Here is a 19,388-nt window from a genome sequence, read left to right as displayed (position 1 = left end):
ATGGAGCGATATGAGGGGTAAGTCAAGAGCTTAGTACAAATACCTTTTCGTTAGCTGACTTAAATTCGTCGTCCACTCGCCGTCTGTTGAGAAGCATCGATTGCTCGAGAAGTGCTCCGCAGTACAAAGGTTTTACAAAGATCCTGTAATAAAAGTTACGGAGATTTTGTACCAAGCATATGATCAACGAATGGAACTACATCATACCTAATTGTTTTTCTTTGTGTTATTTGCGTTTTGTGAAATAATAGAAAAGAACTGCGAATCAATATTTCTCGCCATTTATACCTGTGTGGCTGCAACGGGAAACTTCATAGATGTAACATGGCGCTCAAATATGTTTATGATACCTGCCGTTCTAACATCATTTAATGATTATTTACCTTCTATATAGAGGTACTTCTCAGTCTGGAATTTACAACTATATATCAACAATGATATTTATTTGTAAATCTATTGCGTTATTTGAATTTCCTCTACGCGTTCTATCCCGTAGAACCAGCAAGATCTTGTTATGTACTTGGTACTTACTTTTCCGTGGCAGCAAGCCTCTCTTTACCAGGTGACCATATATGGTTAGTGATCAGAAGTAGCGATGCATACGCTAGAATCCCTGCAATTATTGCATATTTAAAGAAGTTGAACTCATTGACCACAATGCTTGCGTCTCCTTCCCATGTTGGGAAAGGGATAGCACAAATGCCCAAGGTGGAAACAGTCGTACTAGAATAACTCCCGAATAGCAACGCGATTGTCACAGGCGTAGATAGCGCAATCGGAAGAGCATATCCAACCTTGTGGGCCAATATTTTGCATGCTGCCTTGGCCACTTTGAAGCAGATTATATCTGAGAGAATGTTAGTAACGGCTATCAACAAAGGTAGATACCAGCAAGTCTCTTCCCTGCCGTCATGTAGTCGGATATCTTCACCAAATGGGGTGTTCATGTGGGGATCGCCATTTTCCGGAAAATGATAAAAGACAGCGTTAATGCACGAAGTAGTCGCGTTACAGTTGATACCGAACAAGAGCGAAGGCATCACACTGAATGTCAAAACCAGTTTCCACAGCATAGTCAGTAGTCCGATTTTTGTCCGCCCGCGTGTGATCATTCTCTTCAAATATGGCAATCCCGACGAGTCCTTGTCACCTTTCCGTACGTAGTTTTCCCAGTAATTTATCGATATGAATATAGGGGAGACAATCATGGCGATAATGAGGAAGAGGTCCCCAGAAGAATTTTCCGAGACACTGTGTACATACAGAACCCAAAACACCAAACTTGCGATTTGTAAAACACTTGATCCAAAGTTCAATAATCGAGCAAAACTGACCGACTTAGTTGTCTCCACCTTCTTCACAGTTCTAGAAGGATAGAAAATTTTTAATATTCCTGGAAGGAGGCCAACGTTCATACACAGCAGACAAGCAGCGATTGGTTCAAAACTTGGTAAAACAAGAAACACGAAAAAGGACAAGCCAATCGTATGGAGCGTCTCGGTCACCATTGACTACAAAAAAAAGAAATAAAACAAATTACGAAACATTATAATTAAATCAGCATACAAAAATGTTATTGTCTACATGATAGCAAGTGTTTAGGTACTATCAACTCGAAAAATCTTATACTGAATCGTTGACTTCTCACTTTACTACAAAGAAGTTCCTTTTTGACAGAGACACATGTTGATTTCAATAACTATGCACAAATTTTCATGTTTATATTCATATATGTTCTTAATGCAACCGACATAACCCTTTTTTAGTTAATACAAAACATTCTGCTGTTTACAAGGTATCATGCCAAGCGTTCCAAGAATCATGACAAATATTTACTCTATGGGTGGTTATATCCGTGGGGGTTTTAATTCAATTTGACTATATTCGTGGTCAGTAAAAGCAGTGCAAAATTAAGAAGCCAGCAATTTTTTTTTCAGTGAATCCGAGTCCCGGAAAATGTCTGTCATCATCCTTATATTTGTAAAATGGGACATGAAATGAGCGAAATTTAATTCTCGAGAACTTGCGAAACCAGCAAAATATTAGTCTCCCGAATATAAACAACTTTACAGTAATACTCACCGCGAGGAATGGGTAGCATTGTAACTTTCCAGTCTTCTTGAAACACAATCTCCACAGGTATTTGCAAAATGTGAAGAAGTATGGTGCTGACAAAACCATGTTGAAGGCCCACACCCATGTCACGTTCAATGTACCTCCATTGTTGTATTTCAATCTGCCATTGAATGTTTTGTGTGCGGCATTTACCGCTTGATCACTAGGCGGGAAAATGTTTGACGCCATCATGACGAAGGTCAGTTTTGACAACACGGAGAAAAAAAGTACGACTGCAAACATGATGAAGAGAATGATGATACGGGCGATGACAGTACATTTATTCCAGCAGACTATCTCTGAACTCGACACGTTATCATCAGAACCAGTTCGAAATACATCCCAAAACATTTTCTTCCTAGAGCCAAAAAGAAAATCATGAAAAAGATGAAGAGAGTACAGCAATGATAGGTTCAGAAGATTTTTTTAAACTAACTTCGAAATAGTCGAACATGTTTTTTATCTCGATAAAAGAACACTATATAAAGACGTTGGTTTGGAATGCCTCTATCAACATACACTTCCAAGCCAAAAAACATCAAATCAAGTGTTAGATTCGAAACAATTTTTATATTCTGATTATCTAAAATATAAACATTTAGTTCAGAATACTTGAAAAACATGTTTTTTTCGTAGAAACACATATATATACATATATATGTCAGAACGTCCGAAACGTATTCCTTATTTAGAAAAATCAAATATAATAACTCGAAGTATTTTTCAATATAACAAAATAAAATATCAGTGATGAAAACGTGGATTGCGATTTCATACAACAATGTACGCTTGCGACAATATCGATCAATGCTACAGGCCGACTAGAACAGTTAATTTTACACAACCGTTTTTGACAGGGGGAGGCGGCAACTTGTAACGTGTTGAAAAAGCGACTTAAATGTTTCCCGTCCATGATAAGACAGTTAACAGATATATATCCATCACTACCATTATTGTCTACATCCTTATTTAGTTCTTTAGGTAACATTAAATCACATTAATGGTTCAAATTCAGGCTTTTAAATGTAATAATAATTCAATGGACTGTTTGAACCTGCAGCCTGTCCCACCACAAATGGACATATTTTGACCCAGTCTTGTAATATCTTGTGGTACCTAATTGTACTTTATAGTTTATGTTACTGCTCTGGAACTCAATAATACAAATGATGGTGATGCCTATTTTCTACATTCTTATTCCTAATATTATTATTATCTGTTATCTTTAATTTTGATTGATGTGTCTGTATACTTGTTTATGCACTGTAAGGAAAGGGCTTTCATAGGCTCTGCCTGTTGCCCAATTCCTATTGTCAATACCACCAAGACAATAAAATATTCTGAAATCAAAAATAATAATTTTGGTTTCGCAGAATGGTCTGCTGACAATCTTCAGAAAAAAAAACAAATAAAAACATGTCTATATTGATTTGATTTTGTATGTCAGTTCGTCAGGTGACATGAGAGGTTGGAATTAGAGCAAAAATGTTGATATAATAAGAAATTTAGCAACAGAAAACCTAAAAAGAACTAAATGAAGACAAACCCTACGTACTAGGCCAATGAAATGATACCGTTTCTCTAATTAACTAAAATATCTTTCTGACTTAACTTAACGTAAATGATAAAATATGGTATATTACTGCTTGTCAGAATTAAAATTTACTCAAAGGTTGCTGACTATAGAAATAGGATTTAAGAACTTAAGATAATTATGCCGATCGATATCAGTAATAATCAATTCAGTGTTCCTTACTCTTTGGTGGATTTTCTTTGTTGCTGTGCCTCCCCGAGTGGTTCTTGTGAAACGTCTGCCACCGTTTCCGTTTCATGATTCTCTCCAAAAACTTCGTCACTCAGATCATGCGATGATGCATCCGAGTCTTCCGAATCCTCGTCTTCATCTCTGGTATAGGCTGGGTTTACGTGACCATTCGACATACCTGACAACGGGACGGAATCGTTGTCAGGAACCTGTGTGGATATCCGGGGAAAAAAGCTCCCGGTAGGCTTTAGCTGGGAATATAAAAAAGTATACAGGATTAATGTAATGTGTTACATTCACTCAGTAAAATGTGTATTCATCCCGCTCGTCAACCTTCTGGTTTGGAAGAGCAATACAAAGAAAAGAAGCTCTGCGTCAAGAAGTGGACGTCTTTTTTTCTCGCTTTTTAAAATCTTACTCTTTGATTGACTGATTTATTCTTCCTTCCTTTCATTTTTTGGGAGGGGGAGGGAGGGACTGTTCTCGTCTTGTTGTGAGCCGCGTCTCCTTTGGTTAGCATGATGACCTTAATATTGTTGATTGTTGATGTACTATGAGCCGTGCTCATTCAGTATGATTAGGGGTTCCTGCTCGAGGTATATCAGCCACCAACAGGTATTTTAGTTTAGACCGTAAGCTTTCTAGAACAGTCCTAGATGATGCAGTTAAATTTATTGTATGACATTATTAAATCTAATGCTAAATTTGTATCTAAAACCCGCTTTTCACTTCGTATAGGGTATAACCTTTATAAATGAATAAGTGTGCTATCGTTCTGTTTTCTCTATAAAAAAATTGCACTAAACATCACATTTAAGAAAACTATTAATAAACAAAGAAGGTACTCACTAACCACATGAATTAGGTAACGAAGCCAACATGAAATGAAAATATAGCGTAGGGTATACAATTTTTTATCTAGGTAAACGATATCTCCCTCAATATCCGTACTAGCTATAGGCTAAAATGAGGTTCGACTATATGTCGGAATGTTATATCAGTTTATATACTAAATATTAAAGATCGAAAGTACCCGGCCTTTATCTATATCCTGGTCTGATTTATGATAATGACGATATGGATTTTATTACTATTTACCTACTTGAGAATATATGACATTAGGGAATATCTTGCGGGTGGGTGGGTGGACAGATAACGGACACCAACTTCAGCGATGTCCATGAGTGATGTCCTGTATCATGTTTTTAAAAGTGTACTTCAATAAGGTTTTCACTTATCACCATATTATACAAAATCACGACCACAAACATTCAAATGAATAATTTTTTTTGTTCTGTGACCTTCTTATCCAAGGAAATTTATTTTCAGCTTTATTTATAAAGCATCAGTACCTGTTATCTAAAACAAACACCGACACTCCTTATAGCTTTGTACAGTTTTCAAGGGTGAAATCATTACTTTGGCTTTTATTATTATATAAATTCCACGGTTTTCCTTTCTAACGAGATATCTGCTTGCTTAACACAATAATAGTACATGTTACACTATTTCGTGACTATAAGAGTAGACTTCTATAGAGAGGTTTCATCCCATATATCCTAATCCAGTGATAAAATTATGTTCTTTTCAGCACAGACATATATATATCTTGTATGCCAAAGGTGAACAAAGATAAAAGTGGTGTCATAATAGATATTGTATTAGAGTTAACCCATCACATCAAAGGAAGGGAAGTACCAATCTTTCAGCGTAGTCATTGTCGCAACCTGTCGAGAAATTCTCAGCAGGATGCAATGCTTAAGGGCTTCGCGATGTCAGCATGACTGGTATTGAAGAATGATTTATCCTAGCTGTTGTCATGTTGTCTAGTCATCCCTTGAAATAGTGCTTTCCACTATCCTTGCTGTGTCAAAAGCATCACAAGTTCACTTTACAAATCATTATTAAGTATTCTCACTTATCTTTATTTATCTATTTATTTGAAATTATCAACTCATTATATATCTATCTTGCTCATGTCGATTCTGATTATTATCTTAGCCTTTCCAAATTCGTTTTTTTTTTTGTCAGTTGGTCGATGACGGATTCTTGAGAAACGAAATGTCTGCGGTAAAATTTGTTATATTGGCATATGATATAGGCTACTAATTAATTAGCAATATGTTTCTATATATTATTGAAACTCTCCATACTTTCCTTTAAAAAAATATTTATTTTCAATATGATATTATGAACTCATTTCATATTTAGGTTTCCCATGTCGATTCTGATTGTCCTGGCCTTTTATATATTTATTTGTCAGTTGCATTAATTGCGAGTCCTTGAAATATGAAATATCTTTGATACAAAATCATTCGCAATATCCATCTGAGTCTGTGCATTGTTAAAGTTTGCCAATCTTTTTAGATTGGATGAGATTAACACGAAAACCACCAAAAAGGAATAGAAAAATAACAGAGAGGTTACGGGAAAACTGGAGACAAGGGGTGGAGGGAGTGGGGGTGGGGGAGGGGGTTAAAAGACCATTAGCGGTGACTACTACCTGGTATCTCGAGGATTCTACAAAATACACACAAGCTAAAAGCATATTTTCTTATAAAAGTAAAACAATTTTGATGTTTAATAGTACTTTATAAGTAAAAACATAACATCATGCTCGATTGTACGTAGGTCATGTTAACATCTCTTTCCATGGACCTCGGATTCTTCAAAGTCAAGTTTTTTACAAAGTGAAGTTCTGTATAAACAGGAATAAATGAAGCTGTTGACGTTACATTTTTTCTATTTCATCAATCTCTAAAACATGGAAATCGTAAACAATAAATTAGTCTATACTGAAGAAAAATGCTCAATATTTAAGTAGATATTACCAGATATAAAGTATTGAAACAGTGTTTTTTTCAGTCAGCTGAAGATGAAACAAGAATCTCAAAGGATTACAATTATCAAGAGAAGAGTAGGCGTGGCTAAATAGGCGTGGCTTAAACCTGTACAGAAGGCACACAAATGAATAGAATAATTTCAATAGAAATATAGAATTAGATACATTATTGCCATGTAATGAAATAAACTGGCATCATACACTGGTTTCGTCCCTGTCGGACTCGTAAGTGGTGTTAATAGGTGACTGAAGGAGAGCAAAATTAACCATATGTGTGCAATCCCCGAAGACTTACTTTCATTTATAGTGTCAACAACCTGCAATCTCATGGATTGTACAAGGAGTCATTAGGTCATTTGGATATAAATTTCGAAAGTAGAGCCAAATAATGAAGTAACAACTGCATCGTACAGTGTTTTCGTCCTGATAGGCTGAAATCTCAAAACATTAATTAAAAAACCTGGCAGCTCAGAGGGCGGAATTACAGTAACGTTCTCAAACATTCTTAATTGGTCGTTGCATACATCATTCATAATAAATATTACGTTATCAAATATAATTGTTATCGATGTACGAGTCTGAATGAACTAAGAGATGGAATACAATTTACAGGAATCCTTTGAAACTGATGTCTAAAATTTGTGCCTACCACCTGCGAATGTTTACCTCATACAAGAGACACAGCGGGAAGACACACAAGTAAATTTATACACAAAAGTCAAGATGTGTGGAACGTGCTTTGGTTCTAAATCAGGATGCCTTTGTACTAAATCTTGACTTTTGGAAAACGATTGGGTCCTAAACCAGGATTTTGGGAACGTGCTTTAATCCTAAAATCGATGTAGTATGATTCTAAATTTCGATGTGTGTAGCGTGTTTTGACTTTAAACCGTGTGTGAAAGATTTAAAGCTACAAAATAAATTTTGTATGATAGGTTTAGTGTTATGTAATCAGAAGGAAAACTTTCTTGAAATCACATATGAAATCCTCATTAATCATCTTTACATACTACCATAATAGTGTACTCAGGCTTTAATTATCCCATATAAGCATGTTTTCAATAGTTATCATCCTTCCTTATTGCAGTAAGATGTGTAAGATTCAGGATACTCAAACGTTAATCACTTGATAACCCTCTTACGCATTTTATTGCAAAGTCACAGTGATATATTTCCCATATCTTATAAATTCATAAATCAATCCCGCAAAGTTTGATAACATTATGAGTGAATTGTATACGGCGAGTCTATTGCAAATGAGCTAGGTCGTCGAGAAAAATTCTTCACGTTATCGGCAAGAATACCACTGTAGACTAGGAAGTGACACGGGGACGCATACAACTAATTTGCAATAATTATAGAATATACATGCTGGTGCACTTCCTGAAAGGATAACAGTAAGGTTACACTGAGAAGTGTTTTAGTCACGTTGACATTTCTGACAGTAGCGAATTATCTGACACTTAGAAACTTTTGTGAGAGGATTGGCCTGCATTTTAAGACATTTACATTTAGTTAACGATTTTTTTATCTTTTTTTTCTCTGTTCTGATATCGTGTACAGGCTATATTGATCTGATAAATCAATACATATAACGGCGTAAAAATACTCTTCAGGTAGTTTTATATGCAATATGCAATATTTAAATCTAACATTTTTTCTGAACGTTTAAGAATGAGAACGAATTATCAAATGTAAAAACAGTTTCAAATAATATGATAGTCATTACAGCAATTTAACATGTAAGTTATCAGGATCGTCAAAAAATCACAATTTATTGCATCTTTTATTTCAATTTAGGATTAGATAGAGCAGAGTAAAAAGAATAAAAGAAAAAAATGTATCATTCAATTACTTTGTCTTTACAGGACTCTTTAGTGATGATAATGGCCCAAATTTTGAAGCCAACAAAGCAATGGAGAAAATTTAAGGTGATCGAAACAATGTCACAATTTAGATGGGGAGGTGCAAAGGCATTTTAAATTTCAATGGTTAATGTCTGGCAACACTACTGTACAGATATGAACACTTTATATTGTTACGTAATAAACAAAGGGATCAGTAATATATAGCGTTATCATACTTCGAATTGTCATGGGAAACATCTCCTTCATATCATGACAAGCAATTTAAGATCATAGGGCGAATATCATGGCGAACCGAAGTGTTTTACAGCAAATGTTCTTTTATCAAAATCCACACTGACAAATTATACCGACATATTGAAAGTTGCATTGTTAACAGTTCCGAGTAATATGCACAATTTTTAACGTCTCTTTATGTTAAATATGTTAAATACATTTTATACCAGGTAAAACTACGACGAAACCGCTTTATCGTAAGCAAGGACATTTTAGCCACCAAGCAAAATTCTGCTGATATCATTCTTGTAAAATGGTGATATAATGTCCTGTTAAGTGATTGGAGCTAACAAGAACCGTTTCCTTTCAAACAACTCTTTAAAACATTGCTACGAATATTTGTATTAATATCTCAATGTTGCATTTGATTACTGTATGATATAATAGCCCCATGCTATTTTCGCCCTCTGAGGTTATGTAAGTGTTAAAAATTCACAACCCATCTTATATTTGCCCGTCTTGTTCCTAGACATTAAACACAAGAGAAAACTTCCTTATACACAATTATGCATATTTTTACATATATAGTAAAATATAACAGACATGACAATCTATTTACCTAAACCAGCAAAGAGTGTTTTGTCTTTCTTGTGGACAGTGATATGTCTACACATTTGAAACTGAATGATACGAAATTGTATGCATTTGGTTAAATACATTCTTTTCGAGTTTGCTAATCTGTACTGTAAGTTTTATTCTGTTTTTTCACAGTTTTCACTAACCATTCTGTTTTGAAAATGACAAAATTTAATTTGATTTTGATATTGGAGATAATGTGCATTATCCTCTACATTAAAAAACTACACCTGTTTAAAATTAACCCTTTAGACCCTTAGAGTGAATGACAAGTCCTGAAAGACCAAAGCTACACTTCTTCGAAATTAACCCTTTTGACCTCTAGAATGACAAGTCCAGGAAGGAAAAAACTGCTGTATAATGCAGTGTAATGAATGATTTTACGACAGTACAAACAATTTGTACTGTGGGTGTTGATCATATGTGTATCATTTAAACTGACTTTATGTTAACTGACTGACACATACATACCCTTACAGATTTTTTCGTCCTCCTCTTCATTGTATAAATCTTATGTTAAATCCTTACCCACTGAGATCTTGACCTTTTTACATTTACCCGACCAGACATCTCAAAATAACAACGTAGACGACTCAAACTAGTTCTAGTACTTATCGTTATATTGCTGGTAATTTTTATGACTTTGGGTGTACCACGACAGTCATACTGATTTATAGACTTGAGATCACTAAATATCAAGTGCTATGGCGATTAGGACGTGCTATTTTAGAAACACAGAATAACGTCTGTATACTCGTTTTCCTTTAAGTCAACATTCTGTTATCGTGTAAATGAAAAATAAGAGCCTCTCAGACAACAATACCTAAAGTGTATAACATTAAACTTTAACGTTCGTATCTGTTGTTTTCCTATTACTGTTTTCATTATAGAACGTTTTTAAAAATTGGTTTTGTTGAATCGATTCCCCATTTTCATGGTATCTTGTTAATATCTTATTGACAATATCAATTAGTGCTAACACCTATAACCCTATTACCATACCTTAAAGTATCATTAATCCTATTTTCCCCTTTGTTTTGTTTTTTCTTTTCTCTTGGTTTTTCAGTTTGCTTAGTGTTATGTGAACTTGTTAAGATATACTTACCAATGTTAATGTTCCTCACAATGAACGATGCAATTAAGTCCTACTGTAATTTCCCCACAGCTGCGGTTTATACGATAACCTAGGGATTTATCACACAAAGATGTGTCGAGGTATTGTATAAAACCCCGACCGGGTGAGCAGTTCAAATCAGTAAGCCGTTACGTATGTCACATGTCTTTAAACGATAATAAAGAGGATTTACGATGGTCGATATTAAATAAATGACACTTTTAATGACTGTGTGGGAAGATAAAAAGGCCGGTCATTTATATATTGATGGACATAGCTTTATCTTAAATATATCTTCTATTTTAAACTCCTGATTTCTACAATGAAACATTGAAGATGTTTTAAAAATATGCACATTCGTTTCAGACATAGAAAAATCACATAGAAATACTGTAGAATGTAAATCTCATACACAAGGTAACGATAAAGATTATATAGATATTGTATAGAAGATTCTAGAGCAGTCAGTTATTATATTGCAAATAAAAACACATGTTTCAAAAACAAAAGAAAGAAAAGAACGTTAAATATTAACATGTTCTTCAGATTCCAATCATATTCTAGTTACTTTTTAGTGGGTCACTTATATGATATTGAGCTGTCGCACAGCAACTGCCACTAATCCAATAAACGGGTTATTCATTACATGCAACAAACCCCCCCCCCCCATCCCCCCCCCCCCCCCCCCCCCCCAAAAAAAAAAAAAAAAAAATCCTGGAACGCGATGAATAACTAGCAGAATAAGAACAAATGAAAGATACACAAGAGGATTTCCACAAAATGCAAATAGAATTAAACTAGTTGTTCCGAAAGAGTTAGCGTTTTCTGCTTCACTGGCACTATTCGTCTCGTAAATTTTGATCAATTCATGTTAGTAATGTTAAGTTCAAAATACGAACACATGTTATAGCGTGATTTGAATAGTATATTATCCTTTAATATGATTTTATATCAAGTTTGTGTGATTCTACAGATTTTTTTAAAATGTTATAATACCGGTTATAATTAGATGTAGAAAATATTTTATCATTTAAATCTATATTTCATTTTGATGGCAAAGAGTTTATATAGAATGAAACATTTACCGTCTATGCGATACAGTATATCCAGTGATGGGAACAGCTGAAATATGACATGTCCGACAAGATTATTCTGACGCCACAATACAGTCAAAACCAACGTTTATTATCATTACAATGACATTGTCGTACTGTTATGATGGAACAGCAGCAGACAATTGTTAATCATATTTTTATATATGTCAACAGGTTAGTCACATTAATTAATTATGTGGCTCCCTGACATATTATACAGATAATTATATTCATAAACATTTCAGAAATTCGCCTATGTTGTGAATCACTATGTGATGGAATAGTGATTATTAATATATATCTGGATTAGAGCTTTAGACCCATTGATCATGCTTGCTTTGATTCTACTTTTATTAAGGTACTCCATTCAACTGAAAGATCAAATTAAAGTGAGTCGGTGGCAAGGCCAGTTAACAGATATCAGATCCAATATATTACAGAAGCCTATCAAATTATACTTAAACATTGATATAGCCAATCGTAAAACCGAGCACACATCAAACGTTACTTAGCTGCGTCAAACAGTATAACTGACGTCGAAAGTAAGGTTTATCACACAAACCATCCAAGGTATTAACGGCGCCAGTGTTATATATCTCACGATGTTGTTAGTACAACCAGGATTTTGTTCAACAACGGCAATAACATTCAGTAAAAAGAACTTTAGTTTCAAATCCAAATATATCAGTAAACGTGACAACGATATCCTTTATCAAGAATTCAGTGATTACCTTAACGTTTCGTAATATTGCGTCCTAGTATCCAAGCTATATAAAGGGAGTAAGATTTCCCAGTACAAGTCTTGAAATGGTGATGATATTGTTGTTGGTATTTTTGACGTGGCTGTTGTTGTTGGTGGTGGTGTTTTAGACGTGGCTGTTGTTGCTGTTTGTGGTGGTGTTTTAGACGTGGCTGTTGTTGGTGGTGGTGGTGATGGTGGTGGTGGTGTTGCTGTTGCTGTCACATAAATCAATTGTATTAATACATATATCGTAACACTAATAGTGTTAATTAGTACTAATAGATATTAAGGGACTACAGTTTTAAGCGCTCAATTTAACATCATTTATACAGAGGAATATATATGTATATATAAATACAAGAATGATTTATCTTGCACTATGTATAAGTTTGTGTTAACAAAGGACGTATGGTATATTTTCTAGTATCTAGTGAATTTGTTAGAAATGTGTGTTTCCATGGCGAGGACTGGTATAGAATATGTACTGCCTAATTTCCGTTAAGGTTATATCTATTTGATAAAATATTTGTTCGCGGTCCTACATAAGTAACCAGTGCGGTTAAATGAAGGTCTAAGCAATGACCCCGTTTACCCCCAACATATATCTTAAGATTCTTCCTGCTGTGTCAGTGACACGTGATGAACTTTATCATTAAACAAATAGCTGCCAATGATTGCACAGAGAAAACATTATTCTTGTCTCTACGTTATATAAAAATGTAATTTTCGTATCGATAAGACTGTCACTAATGTATCATCATATCTTACTTGTTTTGTATTTCAAGTTTTGACAACAACGTTCTGCTACCGAAAGACTCGCGAGTTTGTTTTTTACTCCGATATATATATACATGAAGAAAACTTTGTATCTAGTAGTATATTCAGTATACGATAGCACACACAACTTGCACCAACTTGAATGCATCTCAACACATACAAATACATCTGTACATTGATAAGATTTATCAATGAATGACATGCATAATCTGACCTTTCTTACTCACAAGGTTATATGCAAAAATAAGATTACAGTTATACATGTGAAGACTTAACGGACTGTGTTAAATATTCCTTCAATCAGAGTTTTAACACAGAGGGGTACAATCCGATTCCTTCAATCAGAGTTTTAACACAGAGGAGTACAATCCGATTCCTTCAATCAGACTTTTAACACAGAGGAGTACAATCCGATTCCTTCAATCAGAGTTTTAACACAGAGGGGTACAATCCGATTCCTTCAATCAGAGTTTTAACACAGAGGGGTACAATCAGATTACTTCAATCCGATTCCTTCCTTCAATCAGAGTTTTAACACAGAGGGGTACAAAACACAGAGGGGTTCAATGCCTTCAATGTTTTTAACACAGAGGGGTACAATCCGATTCCTTCAATCAGCAACACAGGGGGTACAATAGATTCCTTCATTTTAACACAGAGGGGTACAAAAATTCTGCACTGTTTTTAAACTCTACGAATCGCAACGGATAGCTGATTTTATGTAGAAACATGTATTATATAAATTATACCTACGCTATACAAGTCCAATCTCTAGCTAGATTCTTACTGAAATCAACATCAATGTACAACGATAGAAACAATATATATACCGTAATGTCTAGACAAAGGCAATATATGTTAGATATTATCTTTCCAACAAAAAGACTTAAGTGCACGTCTGACCTACCGAATTCAGAACATGCGAACATTTATCACAATCAGTTGTTGATTTTTCTTACTTTAGGTGGATTGTTTACCTGATAAATGTTTGACATGTTGCTGGTGACGACTCGCAATTACTGGAAAATTAATCAAACACAACGACGTTGTCTTCTCGTCAAAAGGTACACGTAATATGGGTAAAAATTTAAGAACAGCTACGTAGCTATTCATACACACTTGTAAAAACTTCAGAGCTCGTCGTTTATCTCTTTTTATCTGATAAAAATATTATTCATGACATTTTATATTGATTAAACGCTGCATCCTTGCGCCAATGATAAACACTTTAATATTTGTCAGCTTTTGTCGTCTGACGTTTGGTAAGTATGGTTAAAGATCGTATGCCTATTTTACAGATTAACACTAACCGATATTAGTTCATATCCAAAAAATAATCATGATTTTCTACTTTTCGCGGGTAGCAAAAGTTCTGAATAACCCTGTAACACCGCAATTTTAAAGTAAATCGCTACCAACATAACACTATAGTTTTAAAAAAGAATTCGAAACGACTAAGTGCTAATTCATAATTATGTGGGAAGTCCTGCCCTCTGACGCATGCGTAAAGGCCTGTAAATAAATTTGCCGTTTTCCAACATGGCAGAAAACGTGCGAGGGAAGCGGGGAAGAAAACGTGTTTTGACGGACTCTGATCAATACATACGTTAGATGATTTCCATACAGGATATATAGAGTATTGATTGCATTTATCTCTTTACAAGCGATGTGACATGGACGTACTACTCACCTCTTCCTCCATTTTTGTTTTGGTTCTGACCGCGTCTGAACGTATCACGTGACTTTTCCTCATCAATATTCATATCCTGGTGTTGATTAATGAAACTAATTCCGGCACCGACATCTCCGGTACCATTTCAATTTCAAGTTTGAAACTATATAGAAGTCTTTATTTATATATTACATATTATTAGTATACCAGGCGTTGATGCTAGGTTACGTCTTCACAAATAGACAGATGACAGGTAAATATAATTGATGACAAATGGCCTACTTTTTTTTGACAAAACATTGAACAGAATTAAAATTAGTGGTTTCTTTTTATCAAGCAGTCTAATGTAAATACAAAATTTGAAGACAAATATATATTCTTGTAATCTTGATTTTCACAAGTATCAATTTCGTGGAGAAAAGATAATTCTGTGGTACTAAATTCTCAAGCCGACTCTAAACTTCATGGTATGTTTAAATCATACTAAATTTTCTGAATAGTGCAATGAGATTTATATTCGAGTAAAAATTAGGAGACAATAATGTTATTGAGATTACCTTGATTATCAAAAAAAAATTTAAAAAGTTCAATGGATTTTTTGTAAAAAAAAAAAAAAAATAAATAAATAAAATAAAAGATTATAATAAAAAAAACAGAAAACACAAACAATATTAAAAAAAAACAAAAAACAAAAAAACTTGCGAATATGAAACACAACACAATGACACAATTGAAAAAAAATAGTACTGAAAATACTACCTGGATTAAATAGGGCCATATACTACTGTCCATTTAAGAGTTTAAAAATGCCCGAAGTAGGTTAAGGTTTACCTTATATTTGATAATTTCACGCCCTGCTCATAAACGTCTGGGAAAAGACAAAGTATCTCTCGAATTTAGCACGAACTGCACTAATCACATGAGAAGTGGATTTAGCACTTTAGTCTCCTAAGTATGTACATAACTTCCTACTTCTCAATGCATGCTTACAAATCTGTATCGTAACCTGGCACAAAATATCACGTTTTCTTTGTTATTAAGTACCATTTTATCAGCTGCTGATTTCGACGCCTTATTCAATCACAATATACTTTCCCATGACCAAAACTTTTCAAGGTAAATAAATTGATAATTACTTATCACCAAACGATTTTAACGCCAGAATTCTCAATTGCGATACCTAGGTTTATATTTTGTTTGTTTTAGCCTTGTGTCCTAAATAGCAATTTGGCATAATTGTATATACCGTTTCCTAACGAAAACAGAAATAAAGATTTCTCAACTTTATATCATTTGAAAAATCGGCAATGATTATTTTTTTGTGAAAAAGGAAAAGTTTATAAAAGTGTTCGGTGCATTGCACGATTCACAGGTAGCACTATTTCTACCTGTAAACAACCGAGGGAGTTAAAATATCTAGAGTTATTTCCCTTCTAAAAATCAAGGATTCTCATTGGTCGATCCTTTGTGACGTCAATTCCGCCACCAGACAAAGATTCATTAATAGTGTTTATGAACAACGCGTACATTAAATTGGCTGTATTTGATTACATAAACATGTCCAGCATCATAAAACAACTAAGACGTAATGCTTGTTATTATACCATAACAGTTTGAGCCTCAAAGTAGTTAAGATAATGGCTAGTAATGATAATTCGGGTGATGAATCGTATGCAGGTTTGGCCGACGCCGGCAAAATTACAGACATACAGTATTTTGCTGAATGGAAGGCGAATTTAGCTTATTGTAACTTCAATTTAATGTAACTGAAGACATTCTAAATAAATTTGTTCGTTTTGCGATTTTTTTGTCTTGTACTCACTTCAGGGAATGGGAATCGCCTCTTCACTTCTTTTAGATTTTGTTTGTAAATGAAATATCGACTTAATCAAAACAAAAAATGTTTATTACATGCAATATTCATCACATTGTTCTTCGCTGTTAGTCTCAAAGACGCCGACCTATCGCCAGGACACTGTCGGTCGGAGGGGGTTGGTGGTAGTAACAGGACACTAATTAGTTAACTGGACTGTGTTATTCACCTGGATAAGACAGCAAGGCAACTTGATTTACATAAATTACATAAAGAATGAACTCTTGGCTAACATTGTGATTTTCATACATCTGCTTACTGGGAAATACTGTGTTACATATATATATTGTCATTTCAGCTTACGGTTTGCTTTCATCATGCATTCCCTTATGTATCTAACTCATTGTGTGCCTGTCAGTAAATGCATAGTGTAAAGCTGTTTGGATTTTCTTCTGTAATTTACCATGATTGGATATTTTGTTCGTGTTTTGTTCATAAATTGTTTTACAGGTAAGCTCGTAAATGAGCTCTATATAGCTAACGTATTTTATATGTAAATGAAAGATTTTCAAAACATAAATCTTATATCTTGTACTCTCCGTGCACACAACTGCTCCATTCCACGCAGGAAATACAGAACGATAGTCCCGCTCGAAAACAAAGAAAAACACAGAGCAGGACATTATCTTCTGGGAAAGTGTACAAATTATACAGTGATGCATACACACATACTGTACAGCATCATCAACTTCCATATGTAGGACAATAAACGTGCACGTGTCCACAATCATGTAATGGTCAAGTGGTTAACCGAATACAGTCCGGCTACAACCGTACCCAGAAGATCCAGGATACTACCTAGCTGATGCTTATGTCAAAATATAGATATCTACAGATTAGTATTGCGAATGGTCATTAATATATTGGAATTTCTCGAAGAACTAGTCAAATGTAGATTATTTGAATTATTTTCAACAAATATTATGGAAACAAGTCTAATCCCTTAGTTACATATCAATAGTCATAATGTAATTAAAAAAAGAACAAGAAAAATACCAAGTTAACAGAACCATGAACTCAAAATCAAAAGCAATGATTTACACCACGTGAATTTTAGTCAATCCACGTAAGTAATGTCACGTTCTCAGTTTGAACAACGTGTACAACAATCGAATCAATGGACAAACAAGCACGCAACATATCTCAAAAGAAATATGATACTTCTCAATGTATTTATTAGCATTCATCATTTCAATTTCTTCAAATTATGTTTGACGTTAAAAACTGAAATAATGAAATATGGCGTATGTGAGTTTAGCATTTATCCGCAAATAGAGATTATTTGTGCGTTTGTTTAGATATTTTTTTCTGTTTTTTTTTACACCTAGCATTGCTGACGAGTCCTAGAAGGATGCACGGCATGAACAATTGTTTTCTATAACCTCAATATGCCAATAAATTCAAATCGAACCATATTCTATATCAATCTGGGGATATCTTTTGTAAAATCTTATTTACTTTATGTCAAAATCGTCTAAATGTTTATTTCTGCAATATCTACAAATAAATTAGAAGCTAGAAAAGTCTGGCGCCAAATTCATAATTGTCTTCATTGTGAAAAATACTGCCTGATAAAATCGGCATAATTGATGTTATCAACAGCAATATTCTTTTGTAATGTGATTTATTTACAACGAAAAGTCACGCTGTCAGATCAGATGTAAAGGGAATTTAATAAAAAAACAAACTGTTTTGGAGTTGATTCAAAATTTCAAACATTCTTACACGCACATAGAACTAATGATATGCTGACTAATATCATTAAGAGGGCTGTACAGTCACATTCTTAACATAAAACTGTTGACAGTAAACGCTCCTAAAAGTAACGCCGTGACTTTCCACTATGATTTACATCAAGACTCGCAAGTCCTAAACACTACAAGCGATAAAAAATGTGATTTTTTTAAAAGTCGGTCTTTAAATAGATAAAATCTAGATAAAAACAAACGTTTACTAGCCAGTAACACTTTAACAGTCATTAGACTTAATCAAACCCAATGATACATTATTTCTAGAGCATCCTGGCAACAGAGCATTTCATCTGTAGTCGAACAGAATTATACTGCTTGGGGATGAGATTTTTCAGTTCTATCTTAATTTAACTTAGAAGCATCCACATTTTTTGGAACTGTACACATCTATAGCTATATTAGTGGTTTTACAAACTTCGCATTTCGTTGGCACATGATTTCATGGAAAAACATAATCTGTATTAATTTCCATCTGTTTATCGTTTCATGGAAATTTTAATTCGTAGAAAACCACGAATTCATCGAAAATAAAAAAAAACATACGAAGATTGATGATTTCACAAAATGATTTATGGACGGCGAATATCATGTTTGTTGCTTGAAATATCAATATCGTTTTTATGTTCCTTTTTGATACCTGATATTTGGAATATAGGAAACGTAACAAGAATTCTCCGTAATGAAGTTGGTCATTGTTTGACATGTTCACGTAACATACACGTGTTCGCCTGCCTATCACATGAATCAGGAAGTTTAAGTTAGATAAAGGTACAAATGATGTAATAGACACTATTGATTTTGTGTCCAGTAGTATCGACTGCACTGTGAAATATGGCCTAACTGTTACCTATCGATAGCCATGAGACAGAGTGAGAAACGTTGCCCTAAAACATTTTTTTAAATTTTTGCTCTGAAATCGATTTTCA

General features: G+C 34.1%; 1 protein-coding gene across 1 annotated transcript in view; it reads right to left on the bottom strand.

Moving 5' to 3' along the window:
* LOC132543551 (chitin synthase chs-2-like) overlaps positions 1 to 19,388 on the bottom strand; it is a 36,616-nt gene that overhangs the window by 12,598 nt on the left and 4,630 nt on the right. The window contains exons 2-6 of the mRNA XM_060207102.1: positions 3,872 to 4,131; positions 2,083 to 2,473; positions 958 to 1,511; positions 532 to 747; positions 44 to 143 (exon numbers count right to left, since the gene is read on the bottom strand). Of these exons, the coding sequence (XP_060063085.1) occupies positions 44 to 143; positions 532 to 747; positions 958 to 1,511; positions 2,083 to 2,473; positions 3,872 to 4,131 (1,521 nt within the window). The remainder of the gene's footprint in view (positions 1 to 43; positions 144 to 531; positions 748 to 957; positions 1,512 to 2,082; positions 2,474 to 3,871; positions 4,132 to 19,388) is intronic.

Source organism: Ylistrum balloti, unplaced genomic scaffold (assembly GCF_031769215.1).
Source record: "Ylistrum balloti isolate Yb309-2 unplaced genomic scaffold, AGI_CSIRO_Ybal_v1 Utg369560, whole genome shotgun sequence".
NCBI classification, from domain to species: Eukaryota; Metazoa; Mollusca; class Bivalvia; order Pectinida; family Pectinidae; genus Ylistrum; species Ylistrum balloti.
The sequence above is the reverse complement of the archived record's forward strand: the minus strand, read 5'-3'. Positions and strand labels throughout refer to the sequence as shown.